Source organism: Marmota marmota, unplaced genomic scaffold (assembly GCF_001458135.2).
Source record: "Marmota marmota marmota unplaced genomic scaffold, marMar, whole genome shotgun sequence".
Taxonomy (NCBI): Eukaryota; Metazoa; Chordata; class Mammalia; order Rodentia; family Sciuridae; genus Marmota; species Marmota marmota.
This window is the reverse complement of record NW_026000101.1, coordinates 13,617,915-13,641,283: the sequence shown is the minus strand read 5'-3', so window position 1 is coordinate 13,641,283 and position 23,369 is coordinate 13,617,915. Positions and strand designations below refer to the sequence as shown.

Below are 23,369 nucleotides of genomic sequence, written 5' to 3'. Positions count from 1 at the left end.
TTCAACACGGACAGTCTGTGGCTCAATGAAGCATATGTCTGCTAAGAAATTCTGTCCGCCTTCCTTGGGCTCCGGGAAAGGGAAGCCCTGGATCATCAGGGCTGGGAGGTGTCAAAGCTGGGGACAGCCTCCCATTCCCAAAGAGTCTGTGTTCATGTCTGTTCTTTTACTCCTGTTTTCCCACCACCCTGAAGTTCAGTGGATGACATCTCCGCTCTTAATTATAAGGAGTTGAATGGCAGTCCAGCAAGATGGGCTTTGTAGACCCTTGGCCAGGTGAAAGGGAGCAGCAATGTGTAAGGAGATGGATGTTAAAAATTAGCCCCAGGAGTCTCAGACTAGGGACAAATTAGCTCCAAAAGTTTTCTAGAAGGTTCTGGGAAATTATCTTCCTGCCTTTATGGGCTCTGGCATTTGGCCAAAGAGATTATGAAGCCCCTGGGGGACAGGGACTGTATCTTATTCAACTTAGCTTCCCCAGAGGACTCTGTAAAGCGCCCGGCAGATGCTCAGGAAACGCGTGCTGAATAGAACCATATCTGTTACCCTAAAGATCGAACCATAATTAATGTCTGCAAATGGAAAGAAGGCGCCTCGAGTTCACTAGGTACATTCTGAATGACAATTATGTCATTCCAGGGATGCAGGACCTGGTCCCTTCAAATCAGGTGCCGAGACACAAAACCCCAAGTCTGAGTCCTTTTTGTAGCTCAGAAGCTATGTGAGATCTCGGCCCATTATCTCTCGCAGAGAGATTCTCACAGATAGGCCTAATGCAGGCAGTGGGACGCTCAGCTGCAGATGCTGGGGCCTCTCTGAACAGCATGGATGGGCCCCGATCGCTGTTCCATTCAGCTCCCTCCCCTGCTGCAGATTCTGAGCCATGTTTAGACTTCAGCAGTAATGGGGATTCTTTTTTCTCTTATGGAGGAAAAAAAAATAGGCAATTTTCTAACATTCATTCTCATCTTCAGGTGGCTCAGTGGGAAGGAGGAACGGCCTGGGGAGGGGTACTGGACCTGGACAGGAAATGGGTGCAGGTCCAAGGTGTGCACCTACATGTGACACGAACGTCACCCCAGCCTCCCCTGCAGTATTGGGCAGCTCCCTTGGAACAGTGTCTCTCTCAGATGAGGGTAAGAATATGTACACTTTCCTGGGGAGGTGGCCCTAGGATCCCCTGCTAGGGCATGGGGAGTGAGCCAGGGGAGAGAAGGGGGTCTGTATCAGGTCCATGTGTGGGAAGGTTTCTGCGTGGGCAGCTGAGGCTTGGTGCCATGGGGCAACCCCTGGGAGAAGTGTGTTGGAGAAGTCTCACCTGAAGGGACAGGATGCTGGGGCACTATTCCCACTTCTCCTTTGTCATGGGCTCAGGGCTGTCCTGGGATCACCGACTCCTTGAACAACCTGCCTGCTCCCCCCACAGGTGGAGAGTTGTGGATATTCTTAGTGATGGCCTCCCCCATACCTGCTCCCCAGGATTGTCCTGATGGGAGGTAAGGGCTCTGGAAGCCTTGAAAACTAAACAGACGGAGACCTGTTGGGATTCCAAATGCCTCAGCCCAAAGAGCAACCTGGGAGCTAGCCCTGGCATGTTATTGACAACAGTTCTATTTATCTGGAACTCCTCAGTTTTTATTTAAAACAAAAACAAAAACAAAAAACTGGGCAGAGGAGGAGGGCTGGCAACAGGAACTAGCTTCAGCTCATGTTCCTGTTGTTAAGGCCTCTCGGGGCACCAGACGTCCTTACCTGACGAAGTCAATGAAGACCACAAGTACGTGAAGCCGTTCTTACATTTTCATGAGCTGGTGACGTCTCAAGCTCTGGGTTCACACTCTCACTAACTGATTCAGCAGACACAAAGCAGAGCCACAGTCTACTAGCAATGTGACATGGCTTCCCTGAGCTCCAGAGTCCCTAAAGCAAGCCCTTACTCGCCCCTGATGACATTCTCACAGGCAGGCAGGGCTGGCCCTAGTGTTTCCCCATTTTTTGGAAGAGGAAAGGGAGGCTCAGGGATATAAAATAACCTGCCCAGTGGGATCATGCTACTAGCAAGATTCAGAGCAAGAACTTGAATCCAGGGCTTTTGCATCCAAATGAATTCAATGAGCTTTGCTGGGGCTCTACTGTGGGTGCCTGGGGCCCAGTAGGGTGCAAGGGACTGTGGTGCCAGTCCTACAACCCTGGAATCAAAAGGTGGAGAAGGACCTGGCTTTTTGGTTCCCTTTTGGATCTTTCCAAAGCTGCTTCCACATTTTTAATTCCTTTATGTTTTAGTTTTGCAAAGTGGGGAGGAAAGCCTCCTACCAAGCACTTCCTCTACTAAAGATTAAAGGGTGTAGAAGGCACCCAGAGTTTGTGCCAATGAGAAGTCAATAAAGTATCTCATGAGGTCTTCAGAGGAAGGGTAGACTGGGTCAGCTTCCCGGATGTCACCAGTGAGTGCTTGAGAGTCAAGTGCAAGCTGAGGAGCAGGAATGGATGGAGAGCTGCCACTGCTGGGGCCAGCTGAGAGGCTGCTCCTTGTCAGCTCTGCCACCAGACCCCTCTGTATCAGAGAGGAGAGCAGGAGGCCAGGGAGGGGGAGACAGCAGAGAGAGGCTGGGAAGGGCCTAGCAGGAAACATAGCGACCCCACACGGAAGCCCTTGGCAAGGTCACTGGCATGAGGCAATTTAGGAGCTGTTACTTTGGGGTGGAGGATGAGCCCACCACCTTCTGGAAGGTTCCAGAAGACAGAGGCTAGATCAATCCCTTTTGGAGGGGAGGGAGAGGCATGGCCAGGAAAGAGGAAGGAATGAACTTGTGGTCTCATGTGAGTCAGGGAATATCCTAGTCAAGTCCCTTCCTGGACCTGGACCTCAGTTTCCCCTCTGAAATTGAAATGGTAACTAAGAGCTTTTCCAGCTTGGCCAGAGCATCCAACAACTAAGAGTCCTTCCATCCTGGGGGATGAGGTACCTCTGAGACTCTTCAAATTTGGAAAAACCACTGTGCTGATGCACACCTGCCCCCTGCCTTCTAGTGGCTCCTTTCAGTCCCCAAATAACCTTTGATCCTTCTATCAGGTCAACAGGATCAACATCTGTTCAACAGGCAACAGGAGTCTCTTCAGGCCTAGCTGTGACATTCAGTAATAGCTAGGCAAGAAGGAAGGGAAGGTGGTGGTGCATGCCTGTAATCCCAGCAGCTCAGGAGGCTGAGGCAGAAGGATGGCGAGTTCAAAGCCAGCCTCAGCAATTTATCGGGGTACTAAGCAACTCAGTGAGACTTTGTCTATAAATAAAATACAAAACAGGGCTGGGGATGTGGCTCAGTGGTTAAGTACCCCTGGGTCCAATCCCTGATACAGAGGGAAGGAGCATATACCCATGGGTGTCCACAAAAGCATGCAGGTGCCAGCATCCTGGGGAAAGCTCAAGTCCAGGCTTTACTCTGCCACTAGCCAGTCACATGACTCTGGGGAACATTTCCCCGCATGTCACTTTCCCCATTTATGCCATGAAAGTAGTGGGATAAGCTCATCTTTAAGGCCCTGTCTTGTCTGACGTCCTACATATTATTACGCCAAGGCAGCAGCTAGCTAGCTAGCTAGCTTAGGCAGATGGCCAACAAAAAGGCACTCAGGTGTCAATGCACAAGGAAAATCTACATTTGCCCCACCCCCAAAGTGTCATAATTTTGACAAGATACTTATCAAAATTGCTACTTACTAGCTGAGCAAAAAAATAAAAAATATATTTATCTGTACCATCTCACTTAGTTCTTTCCACATTCCAAGAAATCAGATAGGATGATAGCCCTGTTTTACAGATAAGGACCATCAAGGCTCACAGAGGCGAAGTCACTTGCTGGATGTTCTAGAGAGTAAGTGACTTAAGTCAGGTGGGTGGGACCACAAGACCCAGGCTCTGATCTACTTGTTCGCTGATCTGCCTTCCTTATAAATCCAGATATGCCTAAAGCCACAGTCACTAGAGTTGGTGTCTAAACCTATCATGAAAAGGAAAAAGGCAATGGAATTGGCATGCACCCGTAGCTGTGATCAACCAGTCCATATTGCACAAAATACTCTCTTAGAATGATACAGTTTGAGAATTGGAAATGGGACAGAGTTTAGTTGCCATCACTCAAAAAAAAAAAAAAAGTTATTTTTGCCAGGATGCTTACTTTGCTCAACCAAGGAAGGAGGAAGATTTAACAAATAGGAAAATAATTATATTTGCCTAAAATGACTTTTTGTGTGTGTGTGTGTGTGTGTGGGGGGTGCTGGGAATTGAGCCCATGGCCTTGTGCATGTGAGGCAAGCACTCTACCAACTGAGCTATATCCCCAGCCCACAAAATGACATCTTTTGGGCACATCAGAGAGCTGACATGCGTTTCAATTACCTGACATGGGAAGAATGGGTTAATCTAGGAGATCGCATTACCAAGTGAAAGTGCCGAAAAAACACCTCTTCCGATTGATCAGAAGCTTGGTGGGATATGTCTGAATGATTCTGGATAACTCACTTCAACTTCTTGCTTTCCCTGGGATGGCCCTGGGATCTGCTTAAAGGGAGGGGATGTGGTGGGTGCTGTTCTTGTTTTTGGACTTTCCAGAAACATCAAGATGCTGAAAGATACTGCAGCAATGAAAGGTCCCTCCAGTGGTTTCATCTGACAACATTGCTAATGACCACATGGGGCCGAACCAAAGCATCTGCCTTGAGGGACACCCAGCCCTGCTCCTCACATATGTCCTGTGGACTCTGACAGGTCACTGTCCCTCTCTGGGCCTGTTTCTTCCTCATCACACAAGGAACTTGGCCTAGGTGTTTTCTGAGGCCCCTTTCAACTCTGACAGCAGCAGAAAAAGCCCAACAGATGAAGTGGCTTCTTCAAAAAATTAGTGGCCTCTAAAGAGTGGGGGTTTTAACAGCAGAGACTAAAGAGACACACTGAACCCTGGCCGAAGTCCGACCGCCTGTGGATTTTCCGCAAATGATCAGTAAAGACAGCTTTGAAACGATTAGCCCACAGACTGGGAATGAAAGCACATGAAGAATTGTTGTTAAATGTTTTAGGTACAGCAATAGCAGGCTGGTTATGTTTTAAAACGTCCTTATCTAGTAGAAACAGCTATTGAAGTATTTATAGATTGAAATGAGATAACGTCTAGGAGTTGCTTTAAAATATGACAGCTGAAAGTGGGGTGGAGTGGGGATGAGTCAAGATAAAACAAGATTCGAGGTTGAGGATGTGTGACGTCGTTTAAGGCCAGTGGTGGAGACGGCTCATGGCGCTAGCCTCTCTATAGTGGAGTCGGTTGGACACTTGTGTAATCAAAACCAAAACCAAATCTAGGCTCCCAGCACCGTGTGTGGATATAAGCACCACTCCTGACTTTCCTAAGCCTCTCAGGGTCAGAGACCAGAGGCCTGAGAAGTAATTCAACATGAGTCAAAACTGACATCTCAGAAGAGTGTCTTCTATTGACTCCTCCTTGTTTTATTGTAGTCTCATATCATACTTTCATTTCTTTTGATGTATTTTACTGCAGAAAACAACATCCCTGAATACAAATGCCATCAACTAGAAAGACAGAAGCATCCAAAAAAAGCCTACCTTGAAATTGAGTAAATTTAATGGTCCCCATTCTCTCCCCGTTCCGGAACACAACTTGACCCTAAAAACAAAACAAAACAAACAAATGAGAATAAAAGAGAAATGCCACATTAGCACAGACGCTGCCGAACTCACTGCAATTTGTTAACTGTACAATGCGATTATTAATATTGGAGAAAAACAGATTCCCATTGGACCCCAGATGCAAAATCAAACTCATTATTTTTAAATTAGTTGTGACTTTATCTGGTTAATTTGTGAGGAGCACAAAATCAATAATAGAACCACCACATGTGAATTAAAGTAGAGATAAGAATCATCATTATCATTGTGACTATTTGTCAAACACCTACGTGTCCTGTGTTATCTTGGGGACAGGTTTTCCAAGGAGGATGGAAGCTGAGGTGAGGCCTTTGGAGGTTGGCCCTGTGCCCACCCAGAGAGACATGGGGGTTTGCAGAGGATTTTTGGCTTGGCTACCAGGAGGGTGCTGGAGGTTAGTATTTCTTATTAAGGACAGAGACTGTGTAAGTTCTTCCTGGACGGTGATGTCATCTCCAATTATAACTGGGCTATGGTGCAGCACAAAATTAAGCTTCTCCCGCCAGCAAGACCTGGCTACTGTCACAGGCAGCTGAGCGCCCTCATTAGGGACCTTGGGGGCTAAAGGCAGCGTCATTTTCTGCATCTGTCTTGCTGGCTTCCATATGCCTGATAAATACACCAGGAATTTAAAGGGGAGATGTCATCTCTTTTTGCAAGTTTATGGTCCACATAAAATTCTGCAGTCTTGCAAAGGAAATTGGCAGGTGTTCCATCATTGCATCTTAATGACTGGGTTAGGTGATAAGTGGGTGATGCCCATCCTACAGATCAGGAACCTGAGACAGGCAGGTTATATACTTTTCACAAGGTTATTATTAGTGAGACTGGGACTCGAATCCAAGTTTCCTTTCAACACCCTTGCTATTTCACTATCGCACGCGGCTTCGGGTCCAGAAATAAATTCCTGAAGATAAATCTTTCCATTATTATGAAATTAGAAGAAACTGCCTTAAAGGTACCCTGCTCTTCTCTCCCCATAATCCACTTGCATCATGAGGCAACAGCACAGAAAATATCAGATCCCACTTAATTCTCAGGAGGAAGCTCCAGGAAGCATCTTCCTTTAGGTGGAAACCTGGGGGCTTTCAGAACAAAGGAGATCATTCAACCTGTTCTCAGAAGGAGAAACACCTCCCAAGGCCACTTTGGCACCTTTTTGAAGTCCCGAAGACAGCTGTGAGTAGTATCAGTTAGAAACTAACACCCACCCAATTCTATATTCAGGTGACGGTAAGCAATTCCCTGGAGTGTGAAAACACTTCAAGGGAAGGTGAGATAGGAGCTGTGATTTTATTTCTAGGGATGATTGAAAATCACAGAACACCTTCCCAAAGGATCACTTTTATGCAAATGGACCACTTTGGGTGGGAAGGATGCAAATGGTGCCCACAAGGACTTTTATTTTTTGTCTGATAAAGGTATAGATCTTACTACTTCACCAACCTCCAGCCTCGCTTTGAAGAATTCCAAAGACTTCCAGGTTTAAAATGTGGACCATTCTGCAGAGTGTTTATTAGTTAAATTTAAAAGTGTAGGGAACAGTGTCCCAGCTTAGGGGTAATGACACTGGAGTGGAGTGGGAACAGTGCCAGGAACAATATCCCTTTAGTTTGTTTCTTCCCTTTACCTTTTAAACAAGCTAATTAGCCCACACTGAGGAAGGACCTGTCATACTTAACTAACAAAAACTATTTTAATAAGTACAGTTCCTCCAAGCGCCTTAATTTCCCAGGCTGTGCTGTGGAAGGAGGTGCATCTGAATCTCACAAGCCTGGATTCAGTTTCTTCTCAGGCAAGTTCCTGAAATCTCTGAATTATGGTTAGCACAGCTCCTCTGGTATAAAAGGCACTTAGTAAATGGCAGTAATCATCTTTATTTAAACACTTTTAATAGCAGGGAGCGGAAATGAAAAGAGCTGAAACACCAGGAAGCTTTCCAACTCTTGGGAAGAGATTTTCAGCTCCCACATGACATCCGCTGGCAAAGGGGGTGAGCCATTGGGTCCTTATCCAAGGTGGCCTCGACTCTCAAACACCACCCCAGGATGCCCACTTCATGAGCCACTGTATGTTCTGACCACCAACAGGAGGAAGGGAAATTTCTGTCTGTGGTAACCAGAGGCTCAGGGAAACACTGTGGGTAATTAGTTATCTGAAGGATCTGCACCAGAGATAGGGCCAAAAAAACTCCCAAAGCCCCCTTCAGAAGAAATTGTGTTACACGACTTCTTGGCAAAGGAGTTACCATGGCATCTACATCTTCATCTTGCTGATGAGGTCCATTCCATATCCTGAGTGTGTCTGACTGGACAGAGGACCACTGACCCAGGCAAGGCAACTTGCTAAGATTTGCCTAAAGACTCTGTGGAACTGACCACATTTTCAACCTAGGAGTCTTAAGGAAGTAATGCATAAGGAAGTCCTTGTGTCCAAGGGGTGATGTTCAAGAAATTGTGTTCTACGGATATCTCCCATGTTAGAAGGCGGTCGACTCACACATCATAAACATTTTTCTATCCTGTGATAAGTTACTTTTTATCTTGAGACAGGGTCTCACTATGTTGCCCAGGCTGGCCTTGAATTCCTGGACTCAAGTGATCTTCCTGACTCAGTCTCCCAAGTAGCTGGGACTACAGGTGTGTGCCACAGTGTCCAGCCCAAATTCTCTTCTGGGTACCAGTTCCTGCTCTAGGAGAGGCTTGTATTCGATAAGGAGGGATGGACAGAACAAGTGAGTCAATAAATGAGGAAGACATTTCAGTTAGTGATGGGGGCTGTGAAAGAGATAGAAATGGTGGCTGGGAGAGAGAGCTAACTTAATTAGTCGGGAACGACCTCCATGAAGATGTGATATGGGCACTGAGTCCTATGTAGCAAGAAGGAGATGTTCTAACCAAAGGGAAAAACCAGGTGAAGGCCCTGAGGGAGGAGAGGGCATGAAGTGCTCAAGGGACAGAAAGGGCCGGCGTGCCGAGGCACAGGAGGGAGTGGGAAGGGCTGGGGAGTGGGAGATGAATAGGCTGGCCAGGACCAGGCGACACTTAAGTCTGGATGCCGATGAGGGGTCTGGGGTGATTCTAAATGTAATAAGCAGCCACGGGGTGGAGTGGGGTTGGGCAAAGAAGTCCTGTGATCTAAGATTTGCAAAGATGGCCCTGGCTGCAGGAGACAGAGTGGATGGTACTGGTGCCCAGGTGGCAGCAGAGAACCTGTTCAGAGGCTCTGGCAGGCAGCAACACAGAAGACAGTGGGCAGTGGCAGGCTAGGGGTGGCCAGTTTCTCTTGCTCATCTACTCAGAGTGCACAGCAACTGTGTCCGAGCGTGGTGGTGCCTTATCCTTGGTTGTGGATGCTGTGTGTGCTGCTCAGAGGGCCTCAGTGTGGGGCACTCATTTCCCCAGCTGCCCGCATCTTGGCTGCTGTTCAGTTGTCCTGCACCAAGGGGACCTGTGTCATTTAAGATTATGACCCCTCCCTGGGGCGGGCTAAATCCGATGGTCAATATAAAGGTACATAGTTCTGGAACCCTTGTCTCTGTTCAGGACACTGTGAAGGACCATGAGACCTGAGTGATATGGATTCTGGGAGAAGCCCCTGTGGTCACTGGACTGCTTTGAGTTCACTGTGGCCTGCCACCGCAGCCAGGAGAGCCAGGCCGGTGTCATTTACTAAAACGCCAGCTTGAGCAGGGATGTGTTTGGTTTCCCTCCACAAAAACAGTGTTCCCCACACAGGAAGTCTTTGTGCATCTGTAAGTGCCATCCTTAAGCTTTTGTCATGTGCAATCCAAGGACTGTCACTGGGATCCATGTGATGGATTAAATTCCAAGGCGATGGAGTTCAGTAACTGGCCTGCATGCTAGCCAGTATCTTCCTGGTGCCTATAGTCTACTATGGCTCTTCTGTATGGCAGGGGCTGGGAGCCTGGGAGCCACATTTCCCAGAAGCCCCTGCCGCCTGGTTCCACTTAGGTTTTGCTAATGAGAAACGTTCATGGAAGGTTAGAAAGTATGCACCAGGGAAAAGCTTTTCTTTTCTTTTCTGCTGCTTTGGGTCTAGCAGTAGGAGCTCCGAGAGGCTGCAGGTGTCTGTGAGGCCAGCAGCTCCTGGCTGTCTGCTCAGAGGTCAGAGGCGGGGTCTCCAAGGCAGCAGAGTAGAAGCCTAGGAGGCTGGTGTGCTTGGGCGTTACTTCCACTATCTTATTGCTTTGTGGTCATTTTTAGATACTCTCTGGAAATTAGACTGTACTATCAGCATCATCAAGAATCTAGAAGCCATTTCAGGTATTTTGGAGACAATGGCAACACCATTTTCCTTTCGGTTCCTCCAGCCCCAGGGACTTAGCAATTGTCTGAAAACTCTGACTTCAGGGACAGCTCTCCATGTTTGGCTTCTCCATCCCTTCCAACAAAGCTGGAACCAGCTGTCTGTGTTAAATCTCTGTCTAAAGTGCCTCAAGTGGGTTTCTGCTCTCCTCAAAGGAGGCTGATGGATCACAGATCCTAACTTATGAGGAATTTGTAAGAATAACCACAGAGCAGACCTAGAAATAAAGCAATGGAGGTAAAACCTCAGCTGGATAATTGATAAGGATTTTTTTCCCCTGAAGAGATGTTGCTAATGTCAAAAAAGCAATCTGTTTCATACAAACCAATCCCAACTAATTATTCAGTTTTTTTTTTTCCAAGAATTACAGATCAACCCAGGGGTGCTCTACCACTAAGCTACGTTCCCCAGCCCATTTTGTTTCTCACTTTGAGAAAGGGTTTCAGTAAGTTGCCTGGGCTGGCCTACGGTCTTGTGATCCTCCTGCCTCAGCCTCCCAAAATTGCAGGGGTTACAGGTGTGCATGACCTCCTTAAGCTTTTATCATGTGCAATCCAAGGACTATCACTGGGAACCATGACGGATCCAGGTGATGGATTAAATTCCAAGGCGATGGAGTTCAGTAACTGGCCTGCGTGCTGGCCATTGAACCCAGCAACAGTTCAGTTTTAATTGGAAGCAACACAGTTGTGTTTGCTTTTTCAGAGAAAATGTTAGAGTGTATAGGATAACATGTGGGAAAAATTTCAGTGTCAGAATTTGCCAGACAAGAATAAATATCGCCATTAGTGTGAGCGGGAACTGTCATTGAGTATTTCTGGGCCTCAATTCTTCCATTTGAAAAACAATAAGAACAATACCTGTTTCTCAGGACTGTGAGAATTAATGAGAATTATGAAAAAGGAACAGCCCAGGGCACAGTAGAGTAATGGTCATCATAATTCCTCCAGTTGATTCAAATCAGCAAAATCCTATCTGATGTTGGGTCAGCAGTCCCAGATGAGTCAGTGGGGAAGAAAAAGCACACTGAAGATTCCAGAAACCACCTCTTGGAAAGGTCCCTGTCTTCAACGTTTCACTAGTGAGTAGTGAAATTCACTCCAGCAACGACTTATGAGTTTTCCAGGTCAAGCCCTGGGTTGGGCCTCCTTTTTTCCCCTTTTCTCTTTTGGTGTTTAATTTTGCAGTGGAGGACAGAGAGGCCTCTGTATAGAGTCCAAGAGGCAGGAAGGTGGTGGCATTTTAAGGCTTCTGGGAGGTTTTTAGGCAATATCTGGCTGGAGCTGGCAGAGAACCTCGTGGCTTAGCCTGAAGGTATGGAGCGGCTGGCCCACTGAGGCCCTGGTCTCTGGCGTTCTAGGTGCCCTGGGGTTCTAGGGCACACTCCCATCTCCGGGCAGCCATGTTTTTGCCTTGGAGAGGTGTGAGCACGCATGCTCATCTGAGTACTTGATCTGTGCTGAGGGGAAATCTCTGAGTAGTGGGGAGGTAGAGGGCCATAGGGAGGTGGGGGCAGCACACCACTGTTCAGGTAGATGACCCTACCTCCCTGGAGCATTCTGCTACCAGCCACCACCCAGGACAGCACTGGTCTCAAAGAAATAAGACAGCCTTTGAGAACCACTGGGGTTAGACTGTGGGGAGGTTTTTCATCAAGGGTAGTGATCTGCAGCATGCACACTTGAAGAAGAAGGTGCCCTCTGTTTCCACATGAGCAGCAGGACTTAAAAGAGAAAGAAAGACCAAATAATTGGGTACATCGACCCATACGTTCTGCAAAGGTAAAAAATATTCTTTGTTCTTGTACGTACCCTTGGGCTACTGGAGAGGCCATATTTTGCCTTCTATTTAAAATATTTTCTTACACTGAAAATTCTTTTGATAGACCCAACCCTTCAGAATGTTAGATGTGCTGCTAGGGACTTGAAAGGTAGATCTGTAGAGAGTCCAGAGGAGGAGCAGGATGGGAGGTGTGGCCTGCCCCATGCCACCCTTCTGATGGCATCATACTGATGAGCAATAAGGATGGAGGAACCATAATTAGAATGTCCAAAGGACCCAGAAGCTACCATCCACAAAGCATGCAGTGGCCTAAGGAAGGGCTGAGCATGGTGGAGAGAAGTGCAGACTCAGAAGACAAGGCTGGTGGACGGCCCAGGAGAGGTGAACTGGCTCTCTCTCCTTCCCTATGCTACTATAGTAAGCCTCAGGCAAGAACAAAATGTGCAAGAAATAGATGATCAGTGAAGTAAACTGTGATAGAGACACACAATGGGCAACTACAGCACACTCAATCAATCTCCAAGTACTGCACCTACATTGTGCAGGTGCCAAATTAAAGAGTAAGCAAAATTGGTGTGGCTCTGGATGGCATGGACCTTACAGTCTGGTGGGAGAGACAGACATTGAACAATGAACACACAAATACACAATTACAGACAATAATAGGTAATATGAAGGAAAAGCAGGGAGTCAAAAAGGATCTTTGGGGAAAGGTAGCATTTGTCCTCAGACCTGAAGAAGTTAGCTGAGCTAAGAGCAATGGGGAGAAGGACCCACATGTACATACAAAGGTCCTGAGGTAGGAAAGAGATTGGGAAATCAGAGCACTTGGAGCAATGCCAGTGAAGCTAGAGTGGTGACTGAGGGGGAGATGAGCATGGACAGTGACTGGCAAGGTGGATGGGTGCAAGGTCATCAGAACCTTACAGGCCATGTCAAGGATGCTGGGCTTAATTTGGAAAGCACTGAAGGGTTTCAATCAGGGAATGACTTGATGTAAGTCATATACACTTATTATTGTATTATAAAAGTTATAAAAATTGGGGGAAAATGATATTCTGGTTGTGCCGGACATGGCTAGCAGTTCACCAGATTCACTGCCTTTTCCTCTTGGGCATGTGACTAGATGTTTTCCAGCTTCTCTGACAGTCAGGTGAGGCCCTGTGAGTTTTAGCCAATGGAATGTGTGTGAAAGCAACATGTGGCATTTGAAATCTGACCCATGCAAACCTCTGACAAGATACTTCCTATTCCCTTATTTTCCCACCTGCCAATCAATTCACAGAGGATTCCAAGGCCTAAGGACCAGGGGAACAGAAGACAGAGGGGACTGGCCTCATGAATGATGATGTGGGAAGGCTGTCTACCAGACAGAAGTATCCACTCTGGACTCTGCATAAGAGAGCACTAAATTTTTACTGTGTTAAACCATTAAGACTCTGAGATAGTTTTGTTACAGCAGCTAGCATTCTTTATCCTAACTAATACAATCACAAATGATGAAAGAGGAACAAGGAATAAAAATGGAAAATACAGTATGTTCACAATTTTGTTAAAATTAACACCATCAAGTAACAGTGTTAACACTGGCTAGTCATGGATTATGGGATCATGGCTTCTTCTCTTTTTGTTCCAATACTGTGCAATATTCTCTAATGAGCAGGTATTGTTTAATAGTATGAAAGCCTTATTAAAAATTCCTTCTTCAAAATGATAAGACATTTTTACAGTAAAAAATAGCAATATCATCACCAACAAAATAATACCCCTTCTTGAAATAGATTAATTTTTACTGACAGCTTAGAGTTTTCCTGAACAAGATGCAGGAATCTGTGCAAAAACATAAGCACATTTCTCTTCTCCACTTTGAATAACCAAAAGAGCAATGAGCAAGGAGTCGAAAGGCACACATTCCAGGTGAACTAAGTCATTTTCTAGGAAGGGAAACCAGGAGCAGGTCCCTTCTCATCTCTGTTCTCAGGTTTCCCTCTGCAAAACATGCAGAGATAACAGTCCTTGAGGTACTTAGCTCTGTGGAAACATTTGTGCTATTTAAACATTGTGCTATTGTGTTATTTAAGCCCCACCCCATTCTCTTTTACTAATTCATTCTCAACAACGACCTCAATGGAATGAGCTACACATCTTCATTTACATTCACAGAGGAGAAAACTGAGGGCTGAGAGGTCAGGAATTGGCTCTGGGTCATACAGCTAGTCAGCAGCGGAACTCACCCAGATGCACTGACCTCATGCTCCTAAAGACCTCATTGTCTCCCTTTGCAAGAACCCAATATTGATCAGAAATGATCAATGCAGGGGACCAGAGTGGTCAATGCATGGCTCCCAGCTCTCTGGTTTGGGCAGTGGATGGATAGTGGTGACACCTTTTGCTTGCATAGTCAGCAGACGGGACCTGAGCAGATTGGTGAGTGGCGCCTTGGCTCAGGTCTCCTCGTAGGTGCCAAGTCTGGGGAGTTCTGCAGCTCTAAAGCCATGCATCACCACCTGGCCTCCTGCCAAGGTCCCCACCCCCACCCCTTCTTTCCTGGTCATTTGCAGATGCCAGCATCCTCACCATTAGAAGTATTTAATTTTTGCTTTACTGTATGTTCTATTTTTGTTAAATAGATTAGTCTCCACCAGGAAAACCAAATTGCTGACCATTCGACCCGAAAGTCTAAGATGTGCCATTTGCAATCTGTTGCAATCTTTGCTTTTTGTCAGGGTGGGCTGCAGATCGGCCTGGGGCGGGTGTGGGTTGTTGGGCCTGGGCTGCAGGGAGGCAGCTGGAGAAGCAGCAGCCCAGGCTTGAGGTGAAGGGGCTCAGGCCATAGGAGGTGGCCCAGCAGAAAGAGAGAAGGGCACAGATGGGAAACACAGGTCAGGACATGGTGACTCATGAGATGGGAGATGCAGGAAAGGCACTGGGCTGGGAGGAAGGTTGTCTGGGCTCTACATAGGCATCTCCCAGGGACTTTGGTTGCAGTCTCTCTAGTGTGGAAGGAGGTGAAGTTTATGTTTTCTGAAATCCAGGCTCAGAATTCCTCCTGGAGTTTTGGACAATTTTGGTGTGGGACAATTCCTCCTGGTTTAGACTCTAGGGAGGAAGGAACCTCAGGGTACACCTGGCATTGGAAGCCAGGGCAGCTGAGGGAGGTCAGTCAGTCTGCCAGAGGCAATAGGCTGCATTATTTTTTTCTCTTGAGGAGGATGGGGACCGAGGGTTTCTGGGAGGTGGAGAGAGACTCCCTGACAACGGCTAAGGATGCACTAATGCTCAACTTGAGCCACTCAAATTCACTCTCTGGTACAAACCCCAAGTCTACACCAAGACCCCCCACAAGTCCCTGTAGGAGACAGTGGTTTTTGTGTTGGGTTTTATTTCCTGCAGATGGAGAAAGAGCTGCATTTCCTGCATGGATCAATATGGCCAGAGGAAGACAGGAGGGATCATGTGGCCTTCCAGATTCCAAATGAATTTAGCAGAAAGGGTCACAGGGTGTGGGCCTCCAGGTCTGGAATTTGAAGAAGCCTTGAGGATAGTTGTGGGAGCCCCAAACTAAGGGACAGAGCTTCCTGACAACCTTTCTGAGCTCCCATTGGTGATATCAGATGGCACATAAGATCCTGGGGTTGAGCAGGTCTCCAAATTTTGGAGAAACTCCCTGGCATGGAAATTCTGGAGCAGGGCCATGGGTATGGGGTACGATGAAAGAAGGGCAATGGCAGAACAGCTCTTGACCTTTTATTCCCAGGAGAGGGAAGGCCATGCAGCTGTACAGGGATGTCCCTGTCCTAGACACCCCCGCTTCCTTGCCTCTGGATATGTGAATCCTCTGAAGCCCCTTCCACTCTCCTACACCTGGTCTGCGATCACCCCCAGCCTGTCTGGGGTCTGGCCTGGCTCCAGCCCCAGCTCTTAATCCAGCTGTGCTAATCCTGCTCTTCAGGCTGATAGAAAGAGCAAAGGCCTGTGAAAGTTTTACAAGAAGCAAGTGCTGGGGTCCCAAGAGTGTGGGACCAGGGATTGCTGGGCGCCTGCTGTGTCAAGGCCTAGACCAGTCAAAACAATCCCTACAGCTCAGCCCTGCCATTGGGAAGCTCACTGTCTGGTGGAGGAGGCAGGCTCCTGGCCAGGTAACCACAGGGCAGTGGCAGAAATGCTGGGGTTGGCAGAAAGCCTGGACCGTAGGGCATCTGTCCTAGTCTGGGTGAGAGAAGGCTTCTGGGAGAGAGGACATCTCAAGAGAGCCCAGAAGGGCTAGGAAGAGTTAGCCGGCCAAAGGGAAGTCTGGAGATGGCGAGTGGGTTCCGAGGCAGAACTGCACACAAAAGGCCGGGAGGTGAGAGAGCTCCGCATGCTTAGGAAGCAGAGTGGGGGAATCACAGAAGAAAGTAAGTGAGGGCTTCCTTTCAAAAGCACAAACCACACACAAGGCGAAAGAAGTTTGATAACATCAATAGTGAGCATTCCTGTTAGACAAAGGAAGCCCGAGACAAAGACAGCAGACAGACAGTGGAATGGAAAACGAATTTTGTAAAAAATATTGAAATCAACACAGTATTAATATTTAGGTTCTACACGGTACTCCTGAAAATCAGCAAGACAACAAGCCCATCAGAAAATGGGCAAAACACCGAAACTCAAAAAGATGCTGAATATTATAGAAATTAGAGAAAATCAAAGTGATGTCACTTTCTATCTACTAAATGACAAAAATGAGAAATCCAGATAAGTCTAGGAGTTGGTGAGGGCCCTGAGGCCTAGGGACCTCATTTCTTCTGGTGGGATATCGTGGGAGCAGCCATTCTGGACAGCATCTGGCGCTACTAATTGTCTGCAAGCCCTCTGACCCAGAATTCCACGCCTGCACACAGCCCTAGGAAATTCTCATAAGAGGACATTTGGAAGCCTGCCCATTGCGGCTGAGTGTGTGCCTGTGTGTGTGTGAGTGTGTGTGCCTGTGAGACAGAGGTTTCCTGGAGAGAATCAGAAGTGGCAGATTACATGCAATGAAGGGATGGATCTCACATTGCTTCATTAGAAAAGGAAGAGAAAAAAAAAAGCTGATATGTGTTATAACACCAGGCTTGAATATAAATTAAAAATGCCTGCACATGCAATAATAGCACACATTTGGCAAAATTACACACAAACAAAATGATACAATTGGACTCATGAGAATGCCTGTTGTGGAGAAAGGGGAGCTGGGGAGGGAAATGGGGGTAAACAGGAATGAATGAATGAAATGGAGCCCGGCCTGGCCTGAACCAGTGTGCTGATTGCCACAAACTGATGACTGAGATGGGCTCCGTTCTCTGCACCTGAAGTAGGTTAAACAAATACAACAGAACCTAGACTCCACCTCTAAGGTGGGGAAAGTCCGCTGGCCACCTGTCTGTTCATTTGGTTGGTCAGTCGTTTGTGCACTCACTCATTGGTCACATCACTGGGACCAGTCCTCTCTGGGCCAGGACTGTGCTGGGCTCTAGGGATAACATAGTGCTCCGGGGTCATGGGCACTCCTTGCTCTGGTGCTACTGCAAGGATAAGAGCCTGGTGTGTCTGCTCCAGTGTTCAGTGGCTCCCAGTTGGGGCAACAGGGGGGGCCACAGCCTGGGGGAATATCACCACCTTCTCATTTCTTGGCTGAGAAAAATGAGATTCAGAAAGATGTGTCACTGAGTCTCCAGGCCATAGCTGTAACTGTGAGTGGCAGGATCCAAGCTCAGGTCTGTGAAACTCAGAACCCCACAAGTTCCCTCTGATTCCTGCAGAGAAGGAAGAGAAAGCATAGCAGGTTCACCTGAGGTGGCTTCACTCACCCACTCAAGTCAGGGCTGGGAAGGCTTCAAGGAGGGGGCAGCACCAGGGCTAGGCCCTGGAGGGTGACAGGAATCTGGGCATGAGGACTTGGGATGGGGTTCTGATTTGTTCTAACTTTCAAATCCTTGAACTGCATCTAGCTCAAAATATATGCTCAATAAACAGTTGTTAGAGAAATGAATGAACAAATGAGTAAATGGAGAGGAATGCACAGGGCTGGGAGGGCTCTGAGGGCTGGACAGGGGTGGGCAGGCAGGTAGGGCAGTAGGACTTGAAGCCCAGGTTAAGGAGTGTGGGTCCCCTTTGGGTGTGCTGCAGAGGCCCATGGGCTGTGTCTGAGCAAGGGCATCCCCTCCATAGGCCACATCAGGCAGACAGAATCTCCTACAGCTTTGTCTGCTCTGAGTCCACTTGGTGTAGGCAGAGTGGTAGAAAGGGCTCTGAAAGAGCAAGCAGGGGACCCTGGAAGGAGTCCTGGCCCTGGGTCTCCTTTCCTTCATTTGCAATGCAGTGGGCATGTGGGTGGCATCGGCTAGGGTGAGTGGCAGGGCAAAGGCGAGGAGCTGGGTGGACGTTCTCCCAGGCTCTTGCAGCTCCTTCTAGCCCTTGGTGTCCTGTGAGTCACTACTGCTGCTCTCACCCTGGAAACAGCAGGTGGGGCTGGCAGGAAGTGTTCCTGGGACACCTGCCTGAGAACTCATCTCCCCTTCGGTTCTGCTCCACACCAGAAACCCAGATGGCTCTGCATGGGGGCCGGGGACTATTCCCTTGGCTTCCTGGTTAAGCCTGAAAATCTCCCATCCACTAAAAACTCTTCCATTAAGAGACAGATGCTGGCGGAGGGGAAGAGAGAAAGGGAGGCTACGGCTGCTGCGCTGAGAGCTCTGGGGCTGCCTGTTCAGAGTCAGGAGTCACTCTGGAAGCTGGTGCCAGATTGAAGGCCATGTGACGTGGAGTGGACCATGAACACACAGCTGGGCATCTTGGGCTATTTGGGGGCTAGAGTGGGGCAGGTAGAAGAGGGACGCTGGATCTAGGATTGCTTTGGGGTCTCTCCTCTTTCTTCCCTCCTCTGGCCTGGGCTTGAGGGGTCCTCACCCCCATTCCCCGTGGTCCTTCTAAGAGAGCCCTGCTCAACATATGGGACTTGCTAGGAAATTCAACTCACAATGCTTATATTTATAGGATTTGCACCTGGTCTATAGCTGCCAATGCACTTTGAAGTGACATTTATGTTTCCTGCTCAGCAACTCCATCCCATGATAATAGTACCCTGGTTCTAACAGAGACTGTCAGTCAGGGTCTGTGATGGCTGCACTCTAAGATGGCTTCCCAAGACTCTTTCCTCCTGGGGAATCACACTTATAGTCCTCTCCCATGTTGATGGGGCTGGTCCATGTCACCGGCAGAATATAACAGAAACGGCAGAGTGTGATTTCTAAGCAGAGAGCTTTAAAAGACTGAAACTTCAGTCTTGCTTTCCTTTTGATCACTCTTGCTGGTGGAAGGAGGCCAGCCACCAAGTATGGGGACACTCAAGTAGCCTTATGGAGAGGTCCCTGTGGGGAGGGATGGAGATCTTCTGCCAAAGCCAACATCTACTTGCCAGTCATGTAAGAGAGCCATCTTGGAAGCAGATCCTCCTACCCCGCTAAGCCAACATCTTGCCTATATGATATGAACCCTCATGCCAGAACCTTCCAGCTAAGTCACTCCTGAATTTCTGACCCACAGACCCTGTGAGATAATAAATGTTTTTATTTCATTAAGCCACAATCCTTTGGGATAATTTACTATGACACAATAGAAAACTAATATAGGTTGTGGGAGAAAACAGAATCCACCCTGGGAGGATTCTGTTCAAAAGAGGAGATTTTTATTAAGTCCTCTTATGGGGGCAGATTAAAGAAGTAAGCAAAGAAAGGTGCTGTGTCCATAGATTGGCAATGGCAGGAGTTGTTACCATCCCTCAGAGCCAAGGCAGCAAAGAACGGGGTCACTGGAGCTTCATGCGAAGAGGAGACACAGAGGCCACAACCACATGGGGGCACAGCTATTTCAGGAGATGTAGTTCCAAAGCAGGGAGGAGGCATAAGTATCACCGTGATCTCTCTATATCTCACCTCTTGGCCTCCAGGCCCCTCCCTGTCTCTCCACTGGACAAACTCAACGAGAAGCTAGACAATGAGGAATCTAGGTGATACCATCCATGGAACCAACCTTTCAGGGCACAGAGAAGGGCAGAGAATGGATACAAAACAGCCCATCCATGGGAGGAGAGAAGGGAAAAATCAACAAAGAGATCCACCCGCCCAAGTTTTATGAGGCTGGCTCCGAGGAGGGGTGGATCACATAGTGTACAGCCTATCTGTACAGCCTATCTTCCGGCTACGAGATAGTTTCAGGGATGGGTACCCAACAGATCTCAGTCAATTCACACTAAGGGGCTTGCAGAGATTTTGTTGTTCAGGGAAAATAACCCCTCTTTGGCTGGACTTCGTGCTGTGGTGATAGGAATGAGGAAGTACTTGCACAGAGGCTGAGAAGGGAGCTGGCCTAGGAGAAAGCAGACCTAGAGAGGGAGAGATGGAGAAGCCTCATCCTGGACTTTACCACCATCTTGAATTAAGTACCATTCCCATTAGTTGCACCAGGAGAGTCCTGAGTGATCCACTGTTACCCAGCCTGGATGATCCCCGCGGCAGCTCGCTGGTGTAGGCTGGCAGGGATCATTAATTCCCTTTCACAGATGAAGAAAATGAGGTTCAATTCTCTATCTCACTTGGAAATGAGTCAATTTTAATTCATAATTTAATTAACAGTACTAGCCTCAATTTTTGGTAGACATTTTGTCTTCAGGCCATATGATTTTAGATTTTTGACTTCTACACTGGTTTTGTTGTATATGTGGCTTTTATTGAAAGATGCTTCAAACTTTCTTCAGAAGTAGGTGGTGGCTGGGGGTCTAGCTCAAGGGTATAGTGCTTGCCTAGCGTGTGCAAGGCTCTGGCTTCAATGGCCGGCATGAAAAGATTAAAAAGCCAAAAAAAAAAAAAAAGTGGATGGCATTCAATTATTAATTTAGTTAAACAAGCAAACAAAGCATGGTGGTTAGAAGATTTCCCACAGTCACACGTCTTGCAGGTCCCACTACCTACATGGAGCCAGTCTGAGACTGGAGCAGAACCTCAGGCTCTTCCTCAGCCCACACAGGAAAGGTCTCCTTTCCTCCTTGGTTCAGTCTCCTCACTGTCTTAAAGGGCTGGGTGAGGGCTGCTCGTGGCAGGGCTGGGTGCAGAAGGCTAAGCTGCTTAGGACAGGCCACTGGCTTCCCAAGGATTCAGAACACAGCAGAGGTGCTTTTCAGTCAGGGTGGGGGCCAGGAAAGATGTCTTCTTGCGGGTGAACCAAAGTCCTTTTAAATGACTAACTAGGTCCCATGCAATCCAGATTTCCATGACATCCTCTCTAACTTCTCTTCCCTTTGTTGACCCTGCTGTGTCCCCACACAACCCAGCTTCTTTATCAGTCCAGTCTTTTTGGGTGACTTGTGAGATCCCTCATGGAATGCTAGTTTTTTTTTTTTTTTATTCCTTTAAATATTCTTCAGCTTTGTCTGGCTTAAGTTACTTGGTTATAATTATTTGGAAAGAATGTGACGCTTTCAATGTTGCTTTTAAGATTTGTTAGGTGGGGCCGGAGCCACCTTCTGTCTCACCTGGACTTAATTTCCCCCCCTACTGAGAAAAATCCCCTTGAGTCTTCTCCCCACCAATGCGGATGCCTTCACATGCAGGCTGGTGGGAACAAGGACTTCTGGACTTGTTTGAGCTCCAAGGATCCTCCCGCCTGTTCCTTTCCTCAGGCATTTCCTCTGGTCTCAGGAAGTTTTCTGTATGCTGACAAGTACTCAGTTGAGGACCTAGGGGACCCTCTGCTCCTCTCAGGAAGCTCTCTCTTCTCCAATACTCTGCCTGCAAACTTCAGCCTCCTTGGTCTCCTGGAATATCTGTCTCCTCCACTTGCCAAGACGACTGGGCTCTGTTTGGGTTCCCCTTTCCTGTACAGAGGCCTGGAAAGCCTCCCCACCTGGAGTTACTTCCTTGGTGTCCCTTCTCTCTGGGATCATGATCCTCAGGTGTCTCTACTTCTGCTGTTTCACGTATGTGGAGTGGTTTTTCAGTTGTGTATGGCAGGTGGGCAAAGCCGGTTCCTGTTACTCCTCCATCTTGATGGACGTGAAGTACCTCCCTGCCCCATACTTCCTATAATTTCACCTTAGAGGCTGCCCTGGAAGCCCAGCCAGCCCATCAGTCTGGGTCACTCTCACCCAGTGTGCATGAGTGTGCATGACTCACTCCCTGGCTACCTTCAACTTTTTTCTCAAACATTATTTTCCCTATGAGGCCTCCTCTGGCCATGCTCTTAAAAACTTCTCTGCTTCCCTCTCCACTGGGGGCATTTCCAATGCCCCTGCCCTCCTCACATTCCTCTTTCTCTCTTTTTAAACAGCAACCATTGCCTTCTAACATACCACATCATGTACCCATCTAATAGACCAACTATTGATCGATTCTCCCCTTGCCCGAGACTGGACACTCTCTGAAGGAAGGCATTTTTATTTTGTTCCCTGCTGGATCCCTAGCTTGGATATTGAAAGTTCTCAAAATTTATTTACTGAATGAATAAGCAATTGAAAAGGTGATGGAAAAATCACAGGAGCACAGTGCTGAGGGCGAGCGGTCCCCCTGTTTGTGGGGGCAGCGATGGCCTGGCTCCTGAGCGGGCAGGAGGAGGAGGAGAGAGGACTGGAAGCTCAAGTGTGCCTGGTGGCGGCTCCCCCACTCCGGGCTGCGTCCTGCCCGCAAGGTTTTAATGAGCACCATGGTCAGAGATGATTTAGGAAGAATAATCTGGCAAGTGTGAAAATGAGTCAGAATGAGTGAGTGGCAGAGGGGACAGAGGGAAGAGGGTGGTAGCTGGGATTTCATGAAGGTGGCTTCATCAGGGCGAGCCATATGGAGGGGAGGAGTCAGACCTGAGACCTGCAGATTTCCCTGCAGAGACGTGGTCAGCGTGGTGGCATTGACAGGTGGCAGAGAGTGGGCGAGGGGCACGAAACTAACATGGGCATTAGAGGTGTCTGACCCCGCCGTGAAGCCTGGACTCCGACACTTCCCACCAGTGTGGCCTTGGGCAGGCTATGGGACTTATTGAGCAATGGTTCCCTCCTCCAGAAAAGGTTACTTATCACATCCCCCTCCCAGGGCTTGTTCCAAGGAAATGGAGTGCTTGGGGGCTTAGTCAATGTTGGTTCCCAGCTGAAATCCTATAGGCTATCTAGAGTCACAAGAGGCCTGATAGACCTGAAGCCCCTTCTCTGATCACGTGTCAGGCCACATGCCCTCCATCTTCCCGATGAACTGGGCACAGAGCTCAGTCCCACTGAGGTTCGCTGAGGACAGGGCAGATCAAGCCCACTGCCTCGCCATAGTTGGGTGAAAAGCTAAGCCCAAGGAGAGGACCCCAACTGGACATCTGCTCCACATCCTATTACTGGAGCCGGGGGAGGGAACAGGACATGATTCCACCGAGCTGCAGTGGAGAACCCCAGGAGGCCCTGCTCCAAGGAGACTTTAATTCTCAAGGCAGCTGTCCGGCTGTAAGGTCATTAACCATGGATTACTGAAGCAGCTCTTCATAAGCTTGTTGA

General features: G+C 48.0%; 1 protein-coding gene across 1 annotated transcript in view; it reads right to left on the bottom strand.

Annotated features, from left to right (window-relative positions):
- The window catches only part of Gabbr2 (gamma-aminobutyric acid type B receptor subunit 2), a 352,128-nt gene that overhangs the window by 94,947 nt on the left and 233,812 nt on the right, over positions 1 to 23,369 (bottom strand). The window contains exon 8 of the mRNA XM_015492500.2: positions 5,615 to 5,675. Within this exon, the coding sequence (XP_015347986.1) occupies positions 5,615 to 5,675 (61 nt within the window). The remainder of the gene's footprint in view (positions 1 to 5,614; positions 5,676 to 23,369) is intronic.